The sequence below is a fragment of the Panthera onca genome, chromosome A3, assembly GCF_046562875.1.
Source record: "Panthera onca isolate mPanOnc1 chromosome A3, mPanOnc1 haplotype 2, whole genome shotgun sequence".
NCBI classification, from domain to species: Eukaryota; Metazoa; Chordata; class Mammalia; order Carnivora; family Felidae; genus Panthera; species Panthera onca.
The window spans coordinates 67,047,138-67,060,098 of NC_138341.1; the positions used below are offsets into that span (position 1 = coordinate 67,047,138).

At 42.3% G+C, this 12,961-nt stretch overlaps 1 protein-coding gene across 4 annotated transcripts in view; it reads right to left on the reverse strand.

Moving 5' to 3' along the window:
• Positions 1-6,790: 6,790 nt before the first annotated feature.
• SPTBN1 (spectrin beta, non-erythrocytic 1) overlaps positions 6,791-12,961 on the reverse strand; it is a 199,342-nt gene continuing 193,171 nt past the window's right edge. For all 4 annotated transcript variants that reach the window (XM_078444476.2, XM_078444477.2, XM_078444478.2 and 1 more), the window contains 2 exons: positions 8,980-9,022; positions 6,791-8,118 (listed from right to left, as the gene is read on the reverse strand). In XM_078444476.2, coding sequence (XP_078300602.1) covers positions 7,900-8,118; positions 8,980-9,022 — 262 coding nt within the window. In that variant the 3' untranslated portion in view covers positions 6,791-7,899. The remainder of the gene's footprint in view (positions 8,119-8,979; positions 9,023-12,961) is intronic.

The following is a 12,961-nucleotide window of genomic DNA, read 5'->3' on the forward strand; positions in this document are numbered from 1 at the left end:
CACTCAGGACTCCTCACATAAATAACAAGCACCTTTTGGAGAACTGTACTTCAAAAGAAAAAAATTCATTTCCTTATAATAAGCAAGCATTGGTTAATTCATGAATTTATAGCACCCTATTAGCTTCTTTTGCTCCTGAGCTTACCAGTGTCTGAAGTAACTCCCCAGTGACTGCTGGAGAGGGTTCCTTCCCAGATAGTAGCAAGTGGGACCAGACTCTTACAGGCCCTTCCTATTCATTAACTGGCATCTGTTCTCTGAAACCAGGTGCACCCCAAACAAGCACCTAAGAGGGAAGACCCAGTAGCAGTATTAACAAGTGCAAAGTCAGGGACAACCTTGAACACATTAGCAATGGTGCTTTAAGATATGAACAGCTTCAAATCTAACTTCAAGAGGAGGTCCTTCTAGAGACAGCATTTTTCCTTTCCAAAGAAAAAGTGGCTGTTTCTCCGATCCCACCCTTTCGGGAGCCAACACTTTCTTGTGGAGAATAGGCAGTATTTGGGGGCTGGGAAGAAGGTGGGGGCTTTAGCACCCCCAAACTCATCCTCCATCAACCCCCCCCACTCTACCTCACCTAAGCCACCCTTTGATATTGTTATTCTTTGGCATATTTTTCTTAATCAGATGTTGCGAGGGACACTGAGGGCCCAACCATCCATGTTCCTTCTGTAACGACCTGTGGTTTGGAAAGACCAGGAGGGCACCCTGGTTGCCTGAGGCGATTTCTCCAGTAGGAGATGTGGTTCAAGGATGGACGCAAAACATACGTTAATCCATTCAGAGTGAAACACAGACTTTGTTCTGTTTGGGACAAGAGGAGCATTTTCCCTCCTCTTAGGAACCTTACCTTGGCAGCTGCCATCATCAGGAGGGAAAACAGCCTGAGGCCAAAACTGATGAAGGCTGGGTATGGGGCTGAGAGAGTAAAGATGTATCCAATCGAGTCCCAGTGAGATAGAGAACTTTGGTAGCAAATCAACCTTTCAACCAGCCCTACTTTGGGATGTTTTAGTTGGGTGTGCTGACAAATTCCCTGGTATTTGCACCATTTGGATGTGGATTTTCTGTCACGGAACTGTGAAACACTGTAATAAAATTATCTTTAGGAAAAAAAATCCAAAGAAGCCTCTTGTTGGCAGCATACCTCACGTGAGAGGGGGAACTGAGTTTTGGAGTGCAATGGCCTTTGCCCCATTCCTTCTATCCCCTTGTAAAGGTAAAAAGAGCCAGGCTCGCTATGACCCAGTAATAGTACTACTAGGTATTTATCCAAAAGATAGAGGAGTGCTGATTGATAGGGGCACATGTACCCCAATGTTTATAACAGCACTTTCAACAATACCCAAAGTATGGAAAGAGCCTAAATGCCTATCAACTGATGAATGGATAAAGAAGATGTAGTTTATATATACAGTGGAATACTACTTGGCAATGAGAAAGAATGAAATCTTGCGATTTGCAACAACGTGGATGGAACTGGAGGGTATTATGCTAAGTGAAATAAGTCAGTCAGAGAAAGATATCATACGTTTTCACTCATATGTGGAATGTGGGAAACTTAACAGTAGACCATGGGGGAAGGGAAGGGGACAAAATAGTTTCAAACAGAGAGGGAAGCAAACCATTAAGAGACTCTTAAATACAGAGAAAAAACTGAGGGTTGATGGGAGGGGCGGGGGGGAGAGGGGAAAATGGGTGATGGGCATTGAGGAGGGACTTGAGGGGATGAGCACTGGGTGTTGTACGTAAACAGTGAATCTCGGGATGTATGTATATGTATATGTATATGTATATGTATATGTATATGTATATGTATATGATGTATATGTATATGTATATGTATATGTATATGTATATGTATATGTATATGTACATATGAGCCAGCTCAGATGAAGCAGATGGTGAGGAGGGTAGCATACTGTAAGGTCCGCAGGAGCTGCTCCCCAACGTGTATGGCACTTAGTAGGAGCTTTGCAAAGGCGGCCAGGGAGGAACACTTGTCATTTGGCTGGCTGGTGAAGGAGCCACGACCCCAGGCAGTCTGGGCTCAGAGCGCACGCCCTTTCCCCAGAAGAGCAGAGGCCAAGCAAGCCGCATGAAGGAATCAAATCACATGCACCCAGGAAAGACAGGGGGAGCGATGGGACAGACGTGTAACGGTGGCAGCAGGAAAGGGATGGGCCTGTACACCATCTGCAGCACTGGTTCAGATGCACGCTCTTCACGGCCATTTTAATGAAGACTGTGACAGACCTCTCCCTGAGAGGGAGGCCCGGGACAGGAGATGAAAACATCGACGGCCTGCGACATTGGAAACAATTCACTGCAACTGAAAACGGAGTGGATTCTCCGAGGAAATGCCGTGAGCCAAGGCTTGCTTCAGCTCCGGGGGAGAAAGCACCCAGGGAGCACCCAACGCCCAGACTCCGGAATGCAGGATGCCGCGCCCGGCGGAGAAAGTCCCGGCTGGGCGGGGCTGGCGGGCTTGTGCAAGAGAAAGAATCTGTTTCTGGAAATCCCGTTGCCGGGCCTCCTCCTGCAACCCCACTCCCAGACACAATCGGTCCCCAACGAGTGATAAATATCCAGAGGGCGAAGGGAAGGCCGAGTGGAAACTTGGGCAAGCCCACACAACTCTCGTGGCCATGACGTAATCCCCCCTCCCCGCCCCTCCCCCGCCATCACCGTGTGCGCGCACCGGAGCGGGCGCAGGCCTGTGGGGGCAGGGCGGCCAGGGGAGCACAGGTGTCCTCTGGCTTCGGCGCTGCTGAGCTACACAAGGACAAGCACGCCCCGAGAGGAGAGCTGACCGCAGGTCTGAAAGGAAGGCTGACAGCCCCGGACAACGAACCCCACGTGCCCGGGGAAACCCGGGCATTCCTGAGTGGTGTCCTCTATGCGCCCCCTGCGGAGAAAAGAGCGCAAGCGAGGCTCTTGAATTGTGCCACATAATTCTGCCCCCTCTCACGGCCTCTCCCACGTCAGCCCAGCCCACAGGAGGCTCGGGGCTGGCGCTTCCTCCCTCCGCTGCAGTGAACATACACCCTCCACAGCAGGGAAGAGAAGCTTAGCACCTCACACGGCTTGATCCCTAATTTAAACTAAAGGGAGAGAGGAGGCCCTTCCAGTTCCACTTCCTGAATCCCTTCTTTCAGAAGAAGGCTGACCTTTTTACAAAAGAAGCATTCAAAGCCCCAAACAGGATGTAACATTCTTTCTCGCAGCCAACCCTGTTGGAATTTTTTTTTTTAACTTGAAAAACTCATTTTTCTAGGGTAGCCTGGGTTAAGGTGGGTCTAAATCTTGAAAAACTCTGAACGCTCAGTGATTTCTCCCTTGGGAAATCTTTATTCAGTCCTCAAAGCATCAAAAGGGCATTTCACTTTAAGTGCTTGACTCAGAACTGGCGGAAAATAAGGGGAGGTGAGGGTGGCAGGAGGGGGACACTTACTTAGAAACAGACACACTCCAAACAACCAAATGAAGCCAGCGTTAAATAGTCATTTGTAGAACTAAGACTAAGGATTAAGAGAGAGAGGGCGGAATAACTATTTGCCCAGATGGTAGCTACAGTCAAATGACCTAGCGTAGGGGTGCGGCGGGGAATGAAGAGAGCACATACAAAATATTTTTAAAAATTGTTCTTGACATTCCTGGGCATCTTTTTTTTTATTCTAGAGAGATGAAGATTTATGTCCACACCAAAAGCCCCACATGAATGGTTATAGCAGCTCTGTTCATAATAGTCCCAAACTGGAAACAACCCAGATGTCCTTCAGTAAGTGAATCCACGAACTATGGTACAGTCGTACCGCTGCTCCTCAACAAAATGTAAGTGACTACTGACACACAATAACCTGGAAGAATCTCCAGAGAATCATGCTGAGTGGGAAAAGAAACCAGTCCTAAAATGTTACATCGGTGTGATTCCACTGATACATTTGTGAAAGGACAAATGTTTAACAATGGAGAACAGACTGGTGGTTGCTTGGAAGGTATGGCTGTAACAGAGCAGCAGGAGGGGATCCTGCAGGGATGGAAATGTTGAGTCCTGGCTGCATCAGTGTCCTATTCTGGATGTGATTCTGTATTACAGTTACATTACAGACGTTACCATTGGGGGACAAAGCTAAAGTGCACTGAATTCTATCTTACAACCACATGTGAATCAATGCACAATTATCACAACATAAAAAGGTTTAACCAAAAAAACCCCACAACCAACTGCTCTCAGTAATTGTATTGGTGGCAGTATTAGTATTGCTACTCGGAGGAGTATATGTGTGTAACAGGTGATAAAGCACATGAGTTGTTATAGGATATTCTGATTCTTTGCCCCCTGATCGTTGAGTGCTGATTCTGGGTGGAAAAGATTATGACATAATACAGAATATGTTAAGTCAAAAACTGCAATCCTGAGTTGCAGGATGAACTCATGAATTATTTTTATCTACCGATACACACAGAAAAAAGGATTAACCCAATAGTAATGAGCATTTCTAGCACATAAATTATGGTTCTGATGTATCATTTTCCACTAAAAGAAACCAGGGTTTCTTAGAGGGACTTCTGATTGCAGGTCTGAGGCAAGAAATGTACCTGGCTGGGCCTGGGACAGCTTGTCAGGCCAGAGAGGGAAGAAAGGATCAAAGATTACTAGGGTTATATCAATAAGACTCAGAAGCCAACTGGAAGGGGCTTCTACCAGCCAAAGATGGGACATCTTTAAGTTTCAAAAAGGATAATGTCATTGTTAGTGTTGGGAAGTGGAAAGTGAAAGGTTTCACTATGACTCTCAATGGTGACAGAAATCTTGAGCTTTGAAGTACAATTTTTCCTTTTTTTTTTCTTATGGCTTTTTGGGTTATGAGTCATGCTTGAAAAAAATCAGTTTAAATAATGGAAGACACTCAAGCTTTTAGTCCTACTTTTCCTATATGAATTTTACCACTAAGCCAAAGAAAATACTTTAGTCCAACTAAGAAATGAAAATAATGTATCCAGAGGGAAATAGCATGGGATCCTCCATACACAACCAATCCTAACAGTGCCAAACACCTGGTGATAACAATGTGTCCACCACCCAGTCTGATACACTCTATTTCATCCACTGAAGACGACTGGAACTATAAAAAGCATCATGACTCCAAGTACCCCCAAGAAAACACAACCCTGAGGTGTCATCAACTGAAGATGCATTCCAACTTCAGAAATGGTCAAGTGAGACAAAAGTGACCTTTAATCAGTCAAGAATACCCATCACATATCCTGACAGTTTTGTTACTGCTTGCTTCTCACTTTTCAGATATACAGAGGCCAGTATTATCACCCACCCACATCACTAAAAATTAAAGCAAAATAGCACATTATAGCAATAAAGGTAAATGTGTACAACCCTCAAAATACTAGTGTGCAGCGTTTTTTTTAAACCCGTATTTACCATGATACGATTGACACTCGTGATCCTCTATGGCCTGTAGCTTCATCCACCATGTCTTGTTGGGGTTCCCTGATCACACCTGTTGACATTATTAGCCCCTGATGACCCACAGAAGCCAGTCTTCTGCTGCAGCTGCTTTTCCTTCCACTGCCCATCGTCTTCCCCACTGTGGGTCTCAGCAGATCCTCAGCAAGAACAGTAAGGAGAGACAGTACCACCAAAGTGAAGTTTCGTAATCAGGGATTGGTCAACCTCTGCAATTATGTACAAAATATCCCATGCGTACACATTTTTTATGGGATTCTGGAATTGCTGGCTATTTTCCATTTGAGTGAGTCTTGCCTGCCATCTGCCTGGCTTTGTCAAGAGTAGGCTATAATCAATCCTGATTATTTTTCAAGATGCTTTTTCTTAATGAAACATTTTGGTGAGAGGATCATCTGTTGAGACATGATTCCAATCTTATGTAAGGCAAGGACAAGGGAGTGTCACACTGAGATAAATGGCCCTGGGTGCATGAGAGAGGAAGGAGTGAGGGATGACAAAGTCTCAGTTTCTGGAGTAACCAGAAAGCTCCAGTGCCAGTCAACTGTGGAGTGCAGTACTAACATCACATTAGGCATGGGCACAGCTCACCGAAAACCCCTAATACTAGCATCCCTTGCTGCTTTATGTAGGAAAATATACAAGTGCTATGCAGTCAATATACCCAGATTAAAAAAAGGCAAGTAACATGCATATCTAATCCATGATCTATGGATCTATGCTGGCATCACTGAACTGGCCCATGGGCCAAATCTGGCCTGTTGTCCTTTTTTGTATGATCTGTATAAGATATATTTTACACTTCAAATACTTAAAAAAAATTAGAATATTATGTGGCACATGAAGAGGACTTAAAATTCACATCCGTGTCCATAAATAAAGTTTTACTGGAACACAACCAGACCCATTCCTTCACATGCCATCGATGGCTGCCTCTATATTACACAACGAGCAGAGCTTCCACAGAGACAGTCTGGCCCACAAAGCCTAAAATATTTGCTATCTCTGGCCCGTTACAGAAAAAGTTTGCCAACGCCCTCCTCAGAACTCAGGTTTAACAAGTTCTCTGTTAACTTTGTCATAAATAAAAGATAAAATCTGGATGTGTAGCTGCAAAACATTCCATATTTATTATTCTGTTTGCCGTAGTTTCCAAAGCTGGTGCACCATACACGCACAAGAATGCAAAACAGGAACCCAGACGGATGGTCTAATGTTTCCCGTTTGCTATTTCTGGCTTTGCAATTTTCCTACATGGCATGCATGCAGGGGAGAAAAAACAACAATTACCCACCGTGCTAGATTTAAAAGCATTTAATGACATAGCATATATTTAACAGGGCAAAAGTTGAGAGGTACAGGTCATACGACTGAGCGCCAGGCCTGAGCGACCACCTCCCTGCTCCGGCCCAGCCTCTGGAGTTCATTCCTATCAATGCCATTTTGATTGTGCAGTAAGATGAAAATTTGTCATTACAATCGTTACAGTGACAAAGAAATGCACACTATGTATCAAATAGCAAGGTAATGAAGCAAATTATAACACAGTGTGGCAACACACGAGCAAGTAACCATTAGAGTAACATTACTTTGTCCAGTAAATGCTTCAGTTCCACTTGTACACTTACCAATGATTTAAAGGGTTTATTATACATCTAGTTTTATTATACTTTGTACTAGAATTATCTCAAACATACAATATAATGTATTTCAGCAAAAAAAAAAAAAAAATTGAAATTACAGATTATTTAAAACAGTATCAGTTTTCTATTCCTTCTCGTATACCGGTATACCGACATTCTTAACTGTCCTTGCAGTTGATGCAGAAAAGCCGCATGTCATGTGTTAGTAAGTGATGCCAGATACAAACGGTTTGGTCTGTAGATTTAACACGGAGCTGCACTGTGGCTGCAGCGAGATCATAATACACGATCTGTTTACTCAAGGTTAGACCCGTCGTGGGCACTTCTAATAGTCAAGACTCAAGGTAACCACTGGAAATAAATGGAAGAGAATGGTGTCAGGAAATTGGTACATTTTGTCTCTGGTGAGCACAGGAAATATTGTTTAAGCACCGCTGCCTTGCATACCAACAGCACTAGAGGCGGGTTATTTCCAACGCAGCCTCACAAAATTGAGGAACAGTTTAAATATTGAGATCTAATCTATAGAATTTCATTAAAAAAAATCTGGTCTTCCCTCTGCACCTCAAACTTTTGTAACTTGGAGATAAAGTGTTTAGGTATATTTCCCCCCCCCCCCCCCCCCAGAAATGCTCTATAAATAAAAAAAAAAAATCAACCACATTGAAGAACATTAGGCACAGAGAGTAATGTGTTGGTTCTGAGCTTGCATGCTGGAGTTTCACTGAAAAGGTAAGAGAAGGGCAGGAGGTGAAGGAAAGGAGTTCACTTCTTTTTGCCAAAAATGCTGAACCTCTTCTCCTTGTCTTTCTCTTTGTCCTTCTCCCGCTTGCCAGGGCTAGACTCGCTGGTGATGGTGACGACGCTGGTGGGCAAGGTCTGTGCCCGGCTGGATGCTGGCGTGCTCTGGGTGCTGGCGGACACCTCGTGTTTATCAGAGGAGATGGCAGAGGAGATGGCCTGGATCCATGTGTTCATTTCCTCCTGGACAAAGGAGGCACAGGTGAGACTCAAGTAAGAGAGGTGGGCTCGAAATGCTCTTGCTCCACCTGCCCCACCAGTGTGCCTCTGTTGGTAAGAAAGCTTGGGAACAGTGCATCTGGCCAACAGGGGCTCCTAGCTAACTGAGAGGCAAGCAGTTCCCAAAGAGGCCTGCGCAGAGTAAACACGGTTCAGCTCTCCCGAGAACTCGGTTTACAGTATCCTTCAGAAGTCACCATTCTAGTATGTGGACCTACAAACGTGGAGGAATGGGAAGATGGGTCTCCACTGGTGGGGGTGTCAGCTCCCACCTCTATAAATTCCTTCTTCTTTTACTTTTTAAAAAAAAATGAAATATATTTGATATACAAGCCTGCATAAATTTAACAGAAGTTGGTTTTTCAAATCTAAAGCACTGCCCATGTTGTGGTTCCGTCAGCAGACCTTCTCTCCCTGCAAGGAGGGGTACAACCATGGAATGGTCAGGTAGAGGTGGTGGAGTGCAGCAGGGAGGCCCTGTGGCTGGACTTCAGGATCCACATCCGGTCCTGGAAACACTTCACTGTGCCTCATCCACTGCAACGGGAGTTGGGGGGTGAGGTGGGGGGAGATTTTCCACTGTCAACTTCAGGGTCCTGGTACTAGCTCTCCTGACAGGCAAAGACACAGTGAGATGCCATTCACTGCCCCCTAGAGATATAAGGGGAACCAAACAGCTTCCTGTTGTTAGTGACTGTGGAGACCAGATGACAGAAGCCATGGCTGATCATTACTTCTATATGGAACACTGTAGATAAAGCTTATTATGCCAATAAACACTTGCAAATACCTAACTACAGAGAGAAATGAATCTTAAAAACTTACATCATCTTTGGCTTGGAAGAGGTACTCATTGCCATCATTTAGTCTGTAAATTGAAGGAAGAAGTCAGTCACAATTTGACTTAGGAAGAAACAAAACCCTCAGTTCCCAAAACCTACGTGGATATAAGCAGGCCACTGGAATCCTACCAGAACTGCCCATCAGAGCTCTGCATACATCACCAGCTGTGCCCAGGACCCACAAAGGCCGAGAAACAGCACCTTCAACATCAAGAAGCTATATAATTGGGCCAATATAATATACACAAAACTTAATGTTTCAATCCACTGGCAGGATAAAAAATGCCCCCAAAACAATCAACATCTGGCTTTGCTGTGACAAAGGAGCACCTGAATCATTGCTCTACACTGAATTTAAGAGAAAATGCTTTAAAAATTCTAAGTCCTTTCATTACATAACCATAAAGGGAACAATCCAACAAGAAGATGTAACAATTATAAATATTTATGCACTCAACATGAAAGCACCCAAATACATAAAGCAGTTAATAATAAACATAAAGGAAGTGATCAATAGTAATATAATAACAGTAGGGGACTTTAACACACCACTTACATCAATGGACAGATCATCCAAACAGGAAATCAACAAGAAAAACTGGCTTGGATGACACATTAGACCAGATGGATCTAACATATTCACAACATTCCATCTTAAAACAGTAGAATACACATTCTTTTCAAGTACACATGGAACATTCTCCAGAAAAGATCACATATTAGGCCACAAAACAAGTCTCAACAAATTAAAGAAGATCAAAGTCATATCATACATCATTTCTGATCACAATGCTATGAAACCAGAAATCAATCACAAGAAAAAAAATCTAGAAGGAACACAGATACATGGAGATTAAATAACATGCTATTCGACAATTAATGTGTCAAACAAGAAATCAAAGAGGAAATGGGGGAGACAAATGAAAATGAAAACACAATGGTCCAAAATCTTTGGGATGCAGCAAAAGCTATTCTAAGAGGGAAGTTTACAGCAATACAGAATTCATTAAACAAGGAAGAAAAATCTTAAACAACCTAATCTTACATCTAAAGGAGCTAGAAAAAGAACAAAACCCTAAACCAGTAGTAGAAGGAAGGAAATAAAAGAGCAGGTAAAAAAAAAAAAAAAAAAAGAAACTAAAAAAACAATATGAGAGATCAATGAAACCAGGAGTTGGTTCATTGGAAAGATCAACAAAATTGATAAATCCTTAGCCAGATTCATTAAAAAAAAAAAAAAAAAGGACTCAATTAACAAAATCAGAAATAAAACATGAGAAATAACTGACACTACAGAAGCACAAAGGATTATAAAAGCATATTATGAAAACTCACATGCCAACAAAACTGGGCAACCTAGAAGAAATGGGTAAGTTCCTAGAAACATATAACGTCCAAAAATTGAATTGGGAAGAAATAGAAGATTTGAATAGACTGATTACCACCAATGAAACTGAATCAGTAATCAAAAAACTCCCCAAAACGTAAGTCCAGAACTAGATGGCTTTACAAGTGAATTCGACCAAGCACTTATTATTTTTAAAAACTTTTTAAAAGTTTATTTACTTTGAGAGAGAGAGGGAAATAAGGAGAGAGAAAGGGAGGGAGGGAGAGAGAGCGAGCGAGCGAGCAGGGAGGGACAGAGAGAGGGAAAGAGAATTCCACACTGCCAGCACAGAGCCCGAAGTGGGGCTGAAACTCATGAACCATGAGATCATGACCTGAGCCGAAATCAGAAGTCTAAGTGACTGAGCCACCCAGCTGCTCCTCAACCAAACAACCAAACATTTAAAGAAGAGTTAATACCTATTCTTCTCAAACTATTGCAAAAAACAAAAGAGGAAAGATAGTTTCCAAATTCATTCTATGAGGCCAGCATGACCCTGATAGCAATACCAGATCAAGATACTACAAAAAAAGAAACTATGGGACCGTACCTCTGATGAACATAGATGCAAAATCCTCAATAAAATATTAGCAAACCGTTGGGGTACCTGGCTGGCTCAGTCAGAAGAGCACTGGACTCTTGACCTTGGGGTCGTGAGTCTGAGTCCCATGTTGGGTGTAGAGATTACTTAAATAAAAAACTTAAAAAAAAAAATTATTAGCAAACCAAATCTACAATGCATTAAAAAAAATCACTACAATCAAGTGGGATTTATTCCTGGGTTACAAGGGTGGTTCAGTACTTGCAAATCAATCAACGGTGATACATCACATCAACAAGAAAAAGGATGAAAAACATGATTATTTCAATAGATGCAGCAAACGCCCTCAAAAGTAGGTTTAGGGATGCCTGGCTGGCTCAGTTCGTAGTAGAGCATACAATTCTTTACTCAGGGTGGTGAGTTCAAGCCCCACGCTGGGTATGAGACCTACTTAACAAAAACAAAACCAAAACAAACAAAGTGAGAGGGAATATACCTCAACATAATAAAGGCCATCTATGAAAACCCCACAGCCAACAACATCCTCAAGGGGGAAAAACTGAGTTTTCCCCCTAAGGTCAGGAACAAGACAAGGGTGTCTACTCTTACAGCTTTTATTATTCAACATGGTACTAGAAGCCCTAGCCACAGCAATCAGACAACAAAAAGAAATAAAAGGCATCCAAATTGATAAGGAAAAAGTAAAACAGTCACTATTTGCAAATGACAACGTTATATATAGAAAACACTAAAGTCTCCACCAGAAAACTACTAGATCTGATAAACAAATTCACTAAGGTTGCAAGATATAAAAATCAATATACAGAAATATGTTGCATTTCTATACATGAACAGAAGTAGCAGAAAGAAAAATTAAGAGAACAGTCCTAAGGTGCCTGGATGGCTCAGTCGGTGGAGCATGTGACTCTTGATCTCTGGGTTGTGGGTTCCAACCCCACGTTGGGTGTAGTGATTACTTAAAAATAAAATCTAATCTTTAAAACAATTTTTAAGTTTACTTATTTTGAGAGAGAGAGAAAGAGAGAGCGCACAAGTGTGCACGTAAGCAGGGGAGGGGCAGAGAGAAGAGACAGAACCCCAAGCAGGCTCTGTGCATCAATGCACAGCTTGATACGAGGCTCAAACTCCCGAACCTGTGAAATCATGACCTGAGCGAGATCAAGAGTTGGATGCTTAACTGTGCCACCCAGGTGCCCCTAGAAATAAAATCTTAAGAAAAAGGTCCCATTTACAATTCCACCAAAAATAATTAAAATAGCCAGGAATAAACTTAACCGAGGAGGTGTAAGACTCCGAAAACTATAAAACCCTGATGAAAGAAACTAAAGATGACATAAACAAATGGAAAGATGTTCCAGGCTCATGGACTGGGGAAAACACTGTTAAAATGTCCATACTGCACAAACCAACCTACAGATTTAATGCAATCTCTATCAAAATACCAACAGTATTTTTTCACAGAACTAGAACAAATAATCCTGAAATCTGTGTGGAACCATGAAAGACCCTGAGTAGCCAAAGAAATCTTGGAAAGCAAAAAAACCCAAAAAAAACAAAACAAAAAAAAAATTGGAGATATCGCAATCCCAAATTTCAAGATACATTACAAAGCTATAGTAATCAAAACAGTATGACACAAAAATACTGGCACAAAATCAATGGAACAGAATAGAAAACCAAGAAATAAACCCACAATTATATGGTCAATTTATCTTTGATAAAGGAGGCAAGAATATGCAATGGGAAAAAGTTCATTCAACAAATGGTATTGGGAAAACTGTACAGTAATGTGCAAAAGAATGAAACTGGACCACTTTCTTATACCATACACAAAAATAAACTCAAAATGGATTAAGGGCCTAACTATGAGACCTGAAACCATAAAAACTCTAGAAGAGAGCATAGGCACTAATTTCTCTGATATTAGCCATAGCCACATTTTTATAGAGATGTCTTCTGAGGTAATAGAAAACAAAAGCAAAAGTAAACTATTGGGACTTCATCAAAATAAAAAGC